Here is a 14,580-nt window from a genome sequence, read left to right as displayed (position 1 = left end):
CCCTGTCCTGGAGCTCTGTCAGCTCCCAGGAAAGGTGATGGGAGCCAATGCTCGTGCCTAGGGAGGGGGATTTGGGCTGGATGGATATTCACACCTTGCTGAATAGCCTCACCTTAATTCATAAATCACACTCACATGTGTGGAAATGCTGATCCATTCCCTCCTTCCCAGCCTCTCCCCTCCTGTCCATTCCTGCCCCTGCCTGGCACTCACCAAGCCTGCAGGACAGGGTTGGCACATGCTGGTGCATATTTTATTTTATATTATTTTTTAAATATTTATTTTATAAAGAAATTTTGCCTTTCCTTGACATGGAGAATACAAGGAATCCAGCTCAGCAGTGGGATGGGCTGTGAGCAGGGCTGGGAAGTGTTGGTGGCGTTTGCCATCTCCTGGAGAATCCCAGCAACAGCAGAGGAACACCTTGGGCTGTGGCTGTGATGCCTCAGCATTTCAGCTTGTATATTTTCATGTATTTGTAATCCTGCAGTTCTTTAGTGTGTCACTCCAAACTCCATATTCAGTGCTGGTGCTGCTCTCCCATTCTGTCAGACACAACAATTCCTCTCCAGGCTGGGAATCAAGGACACCTCACTGCCTCAGGGCCCAGAGATGGAAACAAAAGTGAATTTGGGGGAATAAACTTGGGGTAAATGATGAACTTGGGGTAGCTTACTTGGAGTAAATGGTGAACTGACCAATTACACAAACTAATTTCTAGCCAATTATCTTCCAAAGTGATAGGAGAGGGACCAAATTCTTAAAGAATTAATTACCTGGAGCTGTAATTGGAAGATTAATACCCAATCTGCAAATGGCCCAAACTTATAAAAGTGTGAAAACCCATGAACCATCATCCATTTTTAGGTGCACTAAAATGTAGACATTTTTGTCTGCCCTAAATATACCTATAAATATACCTAAATATACCTTCAATAAATAGAACAGCTTTTTATTCCCTTAATTCTGTCTGCCCTCTATTTTTAAGCCCAATAAGTCACCAAATTCTCCCTGCTCTGTCTCTTTCCCAGAGCCTCCTCAGTGGCTGAAGAAGCCCCAGGGAGGGGTTTTCAGCGTGGGGACAAACCTGGTGCTGCTGTGCGAGGCCATCGGGAACCCCGAGCCCAGCATCCAGTGGAAGCTCAATGGGATGCCCATCGATGGTAGGTGCAGGGGCCAGGGCTTCCTGCCTGAACCTCCCACTTTGAGGGGACCCAAAAGTCCCAGCACGCTGAGTGATTGTGTGGTTTGGCACCTCTTTGGACATGAATTGTTTATTGACTTAAATAAACTAATGTTTAAATAGGATTCTTGAAGAGGGTGGTGGTGAACAATGCCCACGTGGAGCAGTGGTACCTCTGCCTCACCTGTAACCCTCCCATCTTTTGGGGATCTGGGACAGCCATGGAAATTCCATAGCTCTGGATTCTTGGCAGCTTCCCAGGTGCTTTGGACAGCTCCTGCATGATTCTGAGCAACCCAAGTGGCTGGGGAGCACTGGTGTAGCATCATTATTATTATTATTATTATTATTATTATTATTATTATTATTATTACTATTACTATTATAATTATTATTACTGTTATTTTAGAAGGTCTTTGTGGGGAATTTGGTGCTCTGGAGCACTTTCCTCAGGCCACAGGACTGGCAAAGGCAGAGCCCTGGAACTCACCAGCTGTTGGGCAAATCTTGGCTGGATCCTCAAGATGTTCTTTGGCTTCCAAGCAGCGAGGAGAGCCTGGGAGCTCCAGGCTTGGTGCTCCTCCATTCCTGACACACTCTGGTGTTTTCCAGGCAGGACCTTCCGAGGGAGAATCTCCACCAGGGAGATCAGCCTGACCAACCTGCAGCTGCAGGACAGCGCGGTGTTCCAGTGCGAGGCCACCAACAAGCACGGCACCATCCTGGCCAGCGCCAACGTCAACGTGCTCAGTGAGTGCCGGGCTTGGGACTCTGCACCTCCTCACTGGGGGCTTGGCTCAGTCTCTTCTGCCTTCCCTCAGAGCCAGCATTAACAAATACACGATTGTGAGCTGGTTTTCTGTCTCTGGTAGGGGTTTTACCAGGACTTGAGGGTGCTGATATCAATCAGCGACTCCTCAGCAGAGAAAGCCTTGTGAGATGTTCCACAAGAATTTTTATTTCATGGGAAGGATGGTCTAGCAGGGATCCCTGAGGACAAAGGGGAGATATTGATAAATTCAAGGATAATTGAGATTACAACCAATAGAAAGTTATACAAGAACAGCATCCAGTCTAAGCCAAAAGTTCTAAAGTCGAACTGACCAATTACACAAACTAATTTCTAGCCAATTATCTTCCAAAGTGATAGGAGAGTGACCAAATTCTTAAGGAATTCAGCTCAGCCTTGGTATCTAGGAGGCTTTATCTATTAAACTAAATGCCAGGGGCCAGGGGCAGATGGTTTTTGGGGAATTGTATCATCCACACATGGTGAAAATGGATTTTTTTGTGTTCGGGCTTGGTTGTTTATTAAATCTTATCAGCAGCATTTGTAACTACCTGCTGGAAGTGAGGAAAATGGAGACAGATCCAGCTGCTACAAGGTTTCTTAAAGCCAAACAGTCCAATAGAGAATTAACACCTATATTATTTATACTTTTGACCCAATAACTAAATTCCCATGACCCTCAGTGTGACACTGACTGACCAACCAGAAATTACTGCCTGAAACCATGAAGAAGAAGGAAGATGAGCACCAAAAGAGTCAACACCCAAATCCTCCATCTTGTCCTATACTTATTACTAAACTATAAAAACTTAAAATTTAAAACCCTTCACCATGTGAAAGCACACACTTCTGTTTAACCACACACTTGTGATTTTAACTCCATCACTCAAATTTGGAGCTTTCTCCAAGGCCTAAAGCAATGTTCTGCAGGGGTCAGTGCCAGACAGCACAGAAAACTCAAAAACCCCAGGTTTGTGGGATCCAGCGTGGGCTGTCCCCTCCCAGAGATCACATCCAGAAACCTCAGGCTGAATCCTCACAGCAGCCTGGGGCTTGTCACCATCTCATGGTTCCTTTGCACTCACCCCGGATTTTAAGAAATGCTGTCCAAGTTTGTGCCACAGGTTTTGTCATGGGCAGTGTTATGTGCTTAGCACAGACGCTCCAGCTTTGATATATTTTAAAAACATGGTTGTGGTTGGGCTCAAAAAACGTGAATTCAAACACAGTGAAACCACTGGGGACTGAACTGTGACCACAACGATGGTTTTGAATTATTGAGTGTATTTTTAATCTTTGATTTCACTTGTGATGCTCAGTCTATTCTTTGAAGAAAGGGAGTGAGGGGAATTTATTTAATAAAAAAACATCTCCGAAGGCAGCAGAACTGGGTCTGTTTTCTCTCCTGGATGTTTCAATTTCTGACATGTCCAGCAGTAAACCCCTGCTATCTGTGACAGCTCAGCTGCTCAGTGCAGCCCTTTCAAAGAAATGTGAAATTCCCATTAAACACCTCAGCCTCTCACCCTGCCTGGGAAAGGGGAGGATGCAGGGTCAATATTTATATTCTTAGCTTTGAAATGCAGTGCTGCTCACCTTGCATTCTCTCCTGCAGATATTGCCCCCCTGATACTGACCCCAGATGGGGAGAATTACGCCACAGTCATGGGGTACAGCGCCTTCCTGCACTGTGACGTCTTTGCCTCACCTGCAGCAGATGTCAGATGGTAAGATACTGAGAATTGGGGTTTTTTTTCATGTGAGACAAGTTTCTGCAGGCTTCCCCAAGTTTGAAAAGTCTGCTAGTTGATATTTCTATGGAGTTCAGAGTAGAAATTCGCAGCAAAACTGTATATAATTTAATTTTTCTGTGTTTAAGTGCACTTTTAAGAATTCTGAAGAACTGGCTCGGAGAAAGAGTTCCTGGAAGTCTTTGTTTGAGACAAATGCCAGGCTATACATTAAACAAAACCATGCTGTTCATAGCCAGATCCTGCTGCAGCTTCATCAGTTTAATGCTGACAACTCTTCAAGTTTGGACACATTACTGAGATGGAAACGCAGTGACTCACAGAACACTTTTACCTGGACATGCTTCCGTAGGGCTGGGAATCACAGCATTGTCACAGCAGGTGACAGGTGCAATAAAATTGCAGGTGGCAGCTGTAGATTAAAGACAGAATATTTTAGGGAACATTTTAGACTCATCCCTGTGGGTTTGGTGTGCAGGACTCTGAAGTCCCTTTATGATTTGCTGTGTGTGGATAAAGTGTCTCACTAATCCCAACTTTAATTGCTCAGGGGCAGAGCTGAGTCCCCAGAATTCCCCTGCAATAACCCCTAACCATGAACTAACACTTCCTGCAGTAACCCAGCCTGTTTTTACCATCTTTAGGACCAAGGATGACAGCATGGAGCCCCTTTCAACCTTTCGCTACGACTCAAACAAGAACGGCACCCTGGAGATCAGGGACACCAGGAAGGAGGATTCGGGATCCTACATCTGCTGGGCTGCAAATTCTGTGGGGAAAAGAGCAATCACTGCCAACCTGGATATAAGGGGTGAGAGCAGAAACAAAACTTGCCCAGCTGCTAAGGTTTTATGTCTGTAATTTTTCAGGAAGTGGCAAATATTCAGTCCAGGATAGATTTATTCTGTGACTTTAGGAATTCTCTGGAATTGTCTCTTTTCAGCTGGATCTCTCCATACTCACACATGGTGCTCATTTTCTTCTGGATGCTTGCAGAAGCTGCACAAACCACCAAAATTATGCATTTACACATTGTCTTGAAAGGATTTTCCCTCCTTTTTGTCACTGCCCTGTTACACTCAGGGCTGACCCTTGGGAGCCTTCCCTGTGCTCTTGGGCTTGGTGGGGTCCTTGTTGATCCAGAAATGTCCCTGGGATTTAGGGATTCCCTTCCCTAATTTTTTTCTTTCCCATCTGTTGATCAGAAGGCACATCCCAAACTGGATTAACTCCACAGTGGTCACCAAACACATCACAGGACTTTGCACTGGGCTTTTGCCTGTTTGTTGATAAATATTTTTAAAGAGAGAAAAAAAAAAAAAAAAGTGTTTACTTGTAAATTTTGGATCCACCCCTTGTGCTGCAGCTCTGTTTTAAGGGATTTGTGTGGTTGGTTGGCAGGAGGGGTTTTCCCACAGGTGGCATTTAGTGGTTATTTTTTTTTACAAATTTATTAGGATTTAGGGCTTGCCAATAAAAAAACCCCAAAAGCTTTAAATACTCAATTAGCAAAGCTCTCTGATGTAGGGTTGCTGTGACAAACTTGAGGAAAAAGCTCACTCTTTGTGCTCCATTTCCACCCACTCCCTGACTTTGGGAATTTTACAGTGATAATAAACATTAAAATGTACAATGAAATTCTCACAGAGCAACATTTCACTGCAGAAATAAATTCAGCTAAGTGCTTTCTTCTTACTTATTCATCTCTTTCTGCATTCAGATTGCAGTCAATTAAAAGAACAAATTTGATTGCAATAATTTTTTCTCACTTGACTTTAATAAGCTTCTAATTTTTCTTGGATCATTGCCAAAGCTTATTTCAAATGGCAATTAGACATAAAAATCATATTCAAGCCTTTTATTTTTTTATCATCCATTTCATGACAGGCTGCTAACAAGGATTTTCACTTGCAACTTTTTTTTGGTGGATATTTTTGTGGATTTTTTTTTTCTGGAGCTCTTTGGTTTGGAGCGAACTAAAAAACATTTCAAGATAAAAAATGTTTGAAGGTGAAGAAAATGTTTCAAGATAAAAAAATGAAATCCTGTCAAGTATCTTTTTCAAATCCCACCATCCTTCACTTGAATTGTTTGTACATATAACAAAAAAAAAAAAAGGAAAAAAAAAGATCTGATTGTTCCTCCTGAGGTTGATTTGTGTAGATGAAATGCTTGGTGAAAATTTGATGTAATAGCCCCTCTCTCACCTAATCAGAGTGTTTTCCTGTGATCAATCAGATGCTACAAAACTTGTTGTTACTCCGAAGAACCCCCGAGTGCTGAAATCACATTCAATTTTATTGAAATGCCAGGCTGAGTATGACTCCCACTTGAAACACAGTTTTAAATTATCCTGGAGGAAGGATGGAGATGAACTGCCAGTCAACAGCACAGAAGGTGGCAGGTGAGTGGGGAAGGAACAAGGCTGCTCTTGATCTCAGCTGCATAATCTGGTGTGGGGCTGGGGCTGGAGTTTCATTAAACATGAGCCTTAATAGCCTGAAATGCAAATTTTTGTCTGCAAAGGATTCTTCATGTGACATGTGAATGGATCTGCATTTTATACACATCTATATAAATGCAGCAATGTGAGTTTTGAGCCAAATGGGTTTGGGGTTTATTAACTCTGCCACCATCACAGCAGAATATAAAGTTATGTGTTAATATATACATAATTCATAGATATATTTTTATGTATAATATAAATGTTGGTCCAACCCAAAACACAACCCTGACCCCAGTGCAGGTTGTTTCTCCACTTCAGTGGAACCAGTATTTTCTTATAGTTTGCACTTATTTGACCAAAACAAAGTCTTTGCAATGTTGAAGTGATGATAAACAGGTTTCAGGGATTCTGCCATGAATTTTTCCTATATTTGAGTTTAGGATTTGCAGGTCCAGGCTGAATTTTGCCTTCTTTTGGGTTTCCATTGATGTCAAGGGGCTGGAGCTCAGCTTTTATTCCATAGAGAGGTGCCACAGGGGGCAATCAGATGTCTTTATTAATTACCACAGGAGAGAGATGTTTTCCCAAATACTGGAGAGGCTGAGAATCCTCTGATCCCTCGTAGGATGGTGAGGCAGTGCCATGGAAATTCCATGTCTACCATGGATCCCGTGGCCCTGGATTCTTGGCAGCTTCCCTGGTGCTTTGGACACGACACAAGTGCCTGGGAAATGCTCAGTTTCCCTCAGTCTCTCAAAAACTCCATCACAAACCCCATGTATTTGTCTCATTAATGATTTGCCAAAATCCTGTGTCCCAGACGCTCACCCCGTGCATCCCAACGTGGATCTTTCCAGAGCAGGATTGACAGGGCAGCCTTCAGCCACGGAGGCTAAATTGCCACAAAATACAAATAATAATCCTCACCATGGTGCAGAGCAGAGCCACAGTGACATTTTCATGTCACAGGCCCAGTGTGCAGCTATTTAATGAAGATGTCCCGTGCCAAGTTCTTTTATGAACAATTTTCCAGCGAAGGACGTCTGTGCGTCGTACTCATCTAATAAAATTTTCTCATCCTAATTACCTGTTTTTTGTTGTTTTTAATTGTGCCCTGCAGGATAATTCTGGACAGGGACACCCTGTTCATATCCAGCGTGCTCCTGGAGGATCAGGGGGTTTACACGTGTGTGGCCAGCACTGCCCTGGACACGGCCGAGGCTGAGGCGCAGCTCATTGTTCTGGGTAAGGTCCATTTTTTCCAACTTTAGTGTGGAAAGAGCTCCTTGCAGCAGGAATCACCACTGCAGCACTTCTGCTTCTTTGCTTCTTTTCTCAGAGCCTCAATAACCCAATTTCACACAGCCTCTCCCTCCTTAAGCTCAGCTCTGCTGTCCCTTATCTCGATGCTGACACAAACTCGATTTATTTTCATCTTTGGTGCAGTAAGATGAGGCAGAATTTTTGCCTCAGTTCAGTGGCTGCAGGAGCTGCCCAGGCTGGAAGGTGTAAGAGCTGAGAATGGTTCTGCTGCTGCTTTGAAGTCCTTGGCCAATCCTTCACTTTACTGAAGGTTAAACAAGCATTTTTTGAAGGCCATCAGGTCAATATTTGGATGTGCAACTCCTCAGGAGATGAGTGTGAGGTAATCACCTAAAAGGAATTAATTCTGCCTGTGAAAATGAGCACAAATGATTGTCCAGGGGCAAAGAGCAGAGCCTTGACCCCCTGGGTGTGAGGCTTGGCATCCTCACCACCTGCATCCCTCCTGAAGGAGCACTTGGAATTAAGAGGATGAACTTGTGCAGTGCTGCAGCCAAAATTCTGCTTTGTAGTCACAACTTTGGCCAGCCTGGTCCAGGTGAAGGTGTCCCTGCCCAAGGCAGGGGGCTGGAATTAGATAATCCTTAAGGTTCTTTCCAACTCAAACCATTCTGTGATTTTATGATTCTCTGACAGCTTTGTATCATTTTAATTACTTTTTTTTTGCTTCATTTTGCATTTTTATTTATTGCTGGCAGTGATTGCAGCAAGAAATAAGTCAATCTGCCCTTCAAGATGTTTTTCCACTTTAAAGGAGTGATATTTTTCAGTAAATAGTAAATTAGGAAGATGCTGAGCACATTATTTATGGTGCTGTGTCCTTCAGTGCTGTATAATTCAAAATGTTTGTAGACAATTCGTTACTTCACTTATGAAAATTTCATAAAACACTTTATTCCTCTGTAAAAAGGTACTTTGCAGAAGAAGCAAAAACAGTTTTCTGCTCTTTTCCCATGTTTATTGTATATGAGAAAGGTCTTGGGGAATTAACAACATCTCTTATTTTCCAAATAAAAAATCAGGTTTTTGCAATCAAGGACTTGTGGGCTGACTGAAGAATGAAATGGAGACATCAGATTAGGGGCAACTAAGAGTAAAATTAATATTCAGTTAGAATAATTCTAAGTATTTGCTGTGTGTTTAATGAACAGGTAGAGGGGTGAGAATATTTGTGATGTACCATCACCATCTTTAAATTAATATATTGAATTTTAACCAGCTGTGCTCCAAGGATAGAACAGCAACATGCCTGCAGATTAAACTGTGCTTTTCTGATCTTTTTCCCAGGTACAAGAGAAAGAGGGAGAGAAATGCAAAGAAAAGAAAAAATATCCAAATATAAAATTTTTAACTTCTTGATGTACCCTGAGATGAGAACTTAGTATTGTAATTTTTTAAAAATCAGTATGAACACAGTGGATTTTTTTCACAATGACAAAGAAAGTCATGATGGTGGAAGTCACTTTTTTTTTTTTTTCTGTAAGAAATGACTTTGTCAGTCAAAAGTTTAGTCAGGCATTGAAAAAGCATTAGTTGAGCTGGCAGGTAGTGATTTTCCCAGCTCTCCATTAATGTAGATCCCCATGGGTGGGATAATGAACATTCTCCTTCCACTCACACCCTCAAGGGCCAAGTTCAGGAGCTCCAGAGCTGAGGCTTCTCCCACTCTGATTTCTCCCAGGTAAATCCAAGGGATGCTGGCACAACATCCTGCCCAGAGCAGTGTCAACACCCATTAATGATTAAACACATCTGGGGGTTGATTTGGAAAGAAAAATCTGTTGCTGCAAGCACAGTGGTGCAGGTAGAGGGAGATGAACTCGAGAAGGATTTTGTGTTTATGAGGGAAAAATCAGCAGAAGATTGAGGATCTTTCAAAGACTTCCACAGTCTGTGCATCCTGAAACCAGGAGGTGTTTCCCCACCATCCTCACAGCCCTCTGGAAAAGGCCAGGACAAACAGAAGCACCTTGCTGTGCCCCTGACACTTCTCCTTTATTTCTCAGATGTTCCTGACCCACCAGAAGACCTCCAGCTCTCGGAAAACCAAAACCGGAGCGTTCGACTCTCCTGGAAAGCTGGGGCCACCCACAACAGCCCTGTTAATGGTAGGAAGGGGTTTCCAGCCTCACTTTTAGGGCTGTTCAGAATTCTGGCACGTGCTGGTTGTCACAGGACACAAACCCTGCTGACAGATTGAGTCACTTTAACTACACCAGCCCGTTTGCTCTAAGTTCATTTCCACCCGCGCTGTTCACACTAAGTTGCTTTTTAAACTTTTTTTTCCCTATTTTTTGTGTCTCTTTTCCTACTCAGAGTCAATAATCGAGTTTGAAGAGAACCACTGGGAGCCAGGGACGTGGCAGGAGCTCAGCAGAGTGCCAGGGAATGACAGCACAGCGCTGCTGTCCCTGGCCCCCTACGGGAATTACCAATTCCGCGTGGTGTCCGTCAACGCCGTGGGCAGGAGCCAGCCCAGCAAACCTTCCCTGCGCTATGCCACCCCTCCAGCTGGTAAACCTGGCTCTGCTGTCATAAATAGAACCATTTTCTCTCCTTTTTTTGGAATATCTGTGCCCTCCCCTGCTCCAGAGGGCGTGGAGAAATCTGGGTGGTTTGCACTGCTCAGTGGCAGCCTCAAGGGTTATTAAAAATAGGTTATTAAAAATAGGTTATTAAAAATGGTGAGAATTGCCCCCAGCTGGGTCAGTGGACTGAAATAACCCTCAGTAATTTTGGTGGGGCAGGTGACCATTAAAACTGAGTGTATTAACTAAAGCAGTGCATTTTCAGAGAGGTAAAATCAGCTGGAGGATCTCTCGTGATGTTCTGATATTCGTGATCTTGCCATATTCTGCTATTTCAGATATTAATGAGATGGGTGCCCTGCTGGGATGAATTCTTCAGTGATTGGTAAAAAAAGAGCAGCCCAGCAGTTGCACATCAAATTCCAGGCATTGCTTTGAGCATTTGATGTGCAGTTAGAACAAATCTAAATTTTAATGATCCAACTTGCTGCTCTGCATAAAATCCCTGAGGATGCCAAAGGGAGGAGGCCACGCTGCTGGGTTTCCCTACACCTCCAGCACCTCACTCTGCTGATTTCCCACCCTTTGAAGACCTTCATGGACAAACAGTTCCTGGAGAAGGGCTGGGTTTACAGGGAGCCTTCCAAGAGCACCAGGCTTGTCAAAAATCTCCATTTACAGAGCATTCACTGGGGCAGAAAATGTTGTCTCCCTGAAAGTCATTTTAGAGGCCAAGTATTCTGCACAGCATTTGCACTCCTTGGCATTTTCTCTCTTTTTTCCCCCTGTTTACACCAATTTCAGGTCTTTCTTCAATTTTCCTGCTGTGTGTGTACCTCTAATGATGCACCTTCTGTTTGCTATCCCCACAGGGAGAAAAATCTCTTCCTCATAATTCCCCCACATCTGGTGCTTTCAAATCCAAAAACCACAGTTCCCTGTTAGCTGGTGGCTCCAACCAACAGGGGCACTTAGGAATCCAAACTGCATAAATTAGGAATCCAAACTCTTTGGGTCCCATCAGCTTGGCTGATCCAAGTCATTCATCTCATGGACGTTTTTTGTTTAAGTGTCTGCCACTAACAGGGGAATTTCCCATCCTTTTTGGCATTTAAATGGAAATAAATGGGATGTGCAAACTGACCTTGTCACCTGTGTGGTTTCAGCTCCAGATAAAAACCCAGAGAATATCCGAGTTGAAGCTTCTGAGCCCAACGAAATGGTGATGAAATGGGAGGTAAGGCAAGATTAGCAAATCCTATAGGAATGATCCTTTATTCTTCTGAAAAGTGCATTTGACTTAAATGTATTCTGGATTTTCAGCCCCAGTATAATTTTTGTTTCAAAAGACTGTTTTTTATGTCTGAATTTACAGGATATTTTAAAAAAAGAAAAAAGGAAACAAACTTAATTCCTCTAAAATATAGTGAGAATTTGCCAAAATCTGCTCTTCTCTGCTTCTTGTATGCAAGAAACTGCTTCAAATAATTGTGATCTTACCCTGCTCTGCAATTGAAATTACCAGCCAGGCCCAGGGAGAGGATGGGTGGCTCATGGGTTTTGCCCTTCCAACCTGGATGTTTAAAAAAACCACAGATCCCTTGTCCAAGAGAATGTGAGCTTGAATTTTTACACCAAGGACTAAAGGCATGTGGATAAACCTCTAAGGCCTGTGATGTACATCAAAGGAATTATGTAAAAGTCTTGAGGATGGTTTCCAGACTTCAAATTTCCTGTGTTTTAAGCCTCGAGCTTCTGTGCCAGCAGTTGAGTTATGTATTCCTTCATTTAGCACAAATATCCACAACTGTGGAAGGAAGCAGGTTTTTGTTGAGGCTGGAATTACACACAATCTGCATGAGATTTGCTCCTCAATCTGCTGCTCCCAGTGAAGAACAATAAATGTTTCCCCAGTGGGAAGTTGTGGTTTGGGGTATAATTGCATCCAAAAGGAGGTGGCCCTGAAGATCCATGGGCTTGGATTTGAATGGGATTTTTAGCCCAGGGTCAGGGGAGACAATTCTGCCTCTCAGAAAATGTTGGATTTGATCTTGGAGATAATTTCCAACTTTAATGATTCAATGAAACACAGAGTTTTAGTACCCAGTATGTTTACTGGGAAATACTGGGATGGCAAACACGTCTTTGAGCACCAGGAACTTCATAATCACTGCTCAGACAGGGCAAAAGTGGAAGTGAAAGCTGAGCCTGAAAGGAGAGAATGGGATGGAAAGGCTTGGTTAAATCTTGTTGAATCATTAAAATGTTGTTAAACAGGATTTTCATTTATTTATGGCATTTCCTGTGTGCTTTTCAGGAACTGCTGGGCACTGCACATGCTGTTTCTGACAGACAAAGGCTGCAGAATGATGTTAATCTGCCTAGTTTGGATTAAGAGGCCAGCTGAGCTTTAGTGACTGGGATTTTCAGCCAAGGATTTGCAGGTTTAGGGGAGATCAAAATAAGAGTCAAGCAGTGCTGCACTCTAGTTCTATATAAGAAATCATTTTTTAGGAGGATTTTTTTTTTACTTCTCCAGCTTCTCTTGCAAATCCCATTCCTGGGATCTTTGCTGGGGAGGGGGTGCCTGTGATAAAGCTGCTCAGTCTCCCAATTCCTTTGCCACAGACATCCCAAAAGTCCTCACAGCAGAGCAGATCACTGGGAATCTTTGCAGATCCCCCAAATTTGGGTCTCCCTGTGCATGAGAATCATCAGAGGGGAATCACTTTCTACTGGTATTTGATGCAATTTCCTCTCAGACCTCTTGGATACAAACCAGTTGTTACATATTTCATATTTGCCCATATTTAAATATTATTAAAAGCAGCCTATATGGTGGGAAACACCCACAGCTGTTTCAGTGTGTAGCTTTTTTGGTAGGATAGGTGATTATTTAACTTTCTCAATTAAAGTAGTGCATTTTCAGAGAAATAAACTCAACTTGAAGATGTCTCATGACAAGCTATTACTATACACCTCCTAATATTTTATAAATTCATGTTAATTAGCTGGAAACCCTGCTGGGATGAATTCTCCACCTGATTGGTAAAAGCAGAGTGGCCCAGCAGTTGCACATTAAATGTCCAGGCGTAATTTCCAGCATTTGGTGTGTAGTTAGAACAAATCTAAATTTTAATGACCCAACTCGCTGTGCTACATAAAATTCTAGGATAAAATGCAAATTTTATCTCTGCTAAAAGGCACACACAGCCTTATGCCAAACTGTGCAATTCAGTTGTGCTGAAGGCGTGTGGTTTTACCTCACACAGGAAAACCTGTGACAAAACAAAACTTGATGTGTGTAGGAGGGCAGAAATACAGCTCCTAGCAATTAATCTGGATTTTAGTTCAAGCCTTTCACCCTCCTTTCTCTTGAAGTCATGATGTTGTTGTTCCAACCATCCTCAAGTTAAAATGACAAAAGCAAAAAGTCAAAGCTTGGGGGTTTTGCCCCTTTTCTCTCCCAGTGTTGTAACACACATTCCAAAATTTTCCCCTGTTGGTTTTGGGACATTTTTTCTTTTATTTTATATTTTCATATATATATATATATATCTACAAACAACAGGACAGATCTGCTGGAGCTGTCTCAAAGCTTTTATTCCATTACAGCCATCATCTCATTTTACAGAACTAAACAAGGGAGATGGAAACAGCTTTAGCTGCTTGCAACAGCAGACAAGTTGTTCTTAGTTACAGGGTCTTCTAAAAGATTTTTAGTCAGTAAGATAAAATATTAAAATATTAAATACTGACAAGCATTTGTTCTAGCCAGTTAGTAAACTTACACGTACCTCTTGCTTTTAACAGTACTTGTAATGGTTTAAAATGATGGATAAAATTTCATTATTAAGCTTACATAATTCTACTATTTTGCTTAACATATTTTCTAAAGCTTATCTCTACACAGCACATAGCTCAATTTTTCAATAGCAAATTTTTCAATTTGCACCCCCAAATTTTTTGCATTTCTTCACTCTGAGATTTGCTGTCCCACAGCTTTTTGAGAGTCTTGTACTTTTCTATTTCCTACATCCCCCTCCCCTCGGTGCTGTTCTGTGGTTACAGCACAGGCAGACAAGATCTCTCTTGACTTTCCCCAGCCCCTGAAGCCCCTGGAGAGGAACGGACCAGGGCTGGAGTACAGAGTGAGCTGGAGGCAGCAGGGCGTGGAGACCGACTGGAACGAGGAGCTGGTGAAGAAGCACTGGCTGAGCGTGCGGAACGTGCCCACCTTCGTGCCCTACGAGATCAAAGTCCAGGCTGTGAATAATTTAGGCTCTGGCCCAGAACCAAACATCACCATTGGATATTCAGGAGAGGATGGTGAGTGGCTGGGAGTTTCCTGTGCTGCAGAATGCTGGGTGTGGAGTGATGGATGAGGCAGCCCAGAGCTGCTGGAATGCCAGTGCTCAGCCTGATGAGATCCACGAGCCATGGACGTGACCCGTGCTGGTGCCTGGATGCCAGCCTGCTGGAGTGTGAGGGTTTTTTGGAAAGGTCACTTGTGCTCTCATTAATCTCAGTTGTTGGCTTAGTCTGGGTACTTGTTTGAA

The 14,580-nt window shown here is 42.9% G+C and overlaps 1 protein-coding gene across 8 annotated transcripts in view; it reads left to right on the top strand.

The window, feature by feature from the left end:
- CHL1 (cell adhesion molecule L1 like) overlaps positions 1–14,580 on the top strand; it is a 135,233-nt gene that overhangs the window by 98,304 nt on the left and 22,349 nt on the right. For all 8 annotated transcript variants that reach the window (XM_033071976.2, XM_033071978.2, XM_033071980.2 and 5 more), the window contains 10 exons: positions 1,032–1,163; positions 1,796–1,933; positions 3,589–3,700; positions 4,369–4,535; positions 5,963–6,128; positions 7,291–7,415; positions 9,500–9,601; positions 9,810–10,007; positions 11,188–11,258; positions 14,128–14,350. In XM_033071976.2, coding sequence (XP_032927867.1) covers positions 1,032–1,163; positions 1,796–1,933; positions 3,589–3,700; positions 4,369–4,535; positions 5,963–6,128; positions 7,291–7,415; positions 9,500–9,601; positions 9,810–10,007; positions 11,188–11,258; positions 14,128–14,350 — 1,434 coding nt within the window. The remainder of the gene's footprint in view (positions 1–1,031; positions 1,164–1,795; positions 1,934–3,588; positions 3,701–4,368; positions 4,536–5,962; positions 6,129–7,290; positions 7,416–9,499; positions 9,602–9,809; positions 10,008–11,187; positions 11,259–14,127; positions 14,351–14,580) is intronic.

The sequence above is a fragment of the Catharus ustulatus genome, chromosome 13 (genome assembly GCF_009819885.2).
Source record: "Catharus ustulatus isolate bCatUst1 chromosome 13, bCatUst1.pri.v2, whole genome shotgun sequence".
In the NCBI taxonomy this organism is placed as follows: Eukaryota; Metazoa; Chordata; class Aves; order Passeriformes; family Turdidae; genus Catharus; species Catharus ustulatus.
Note: the sequence above shows the minus strand (reverse complement) of the source record. Positions and strands in the feature narration are given on the sequence as shown.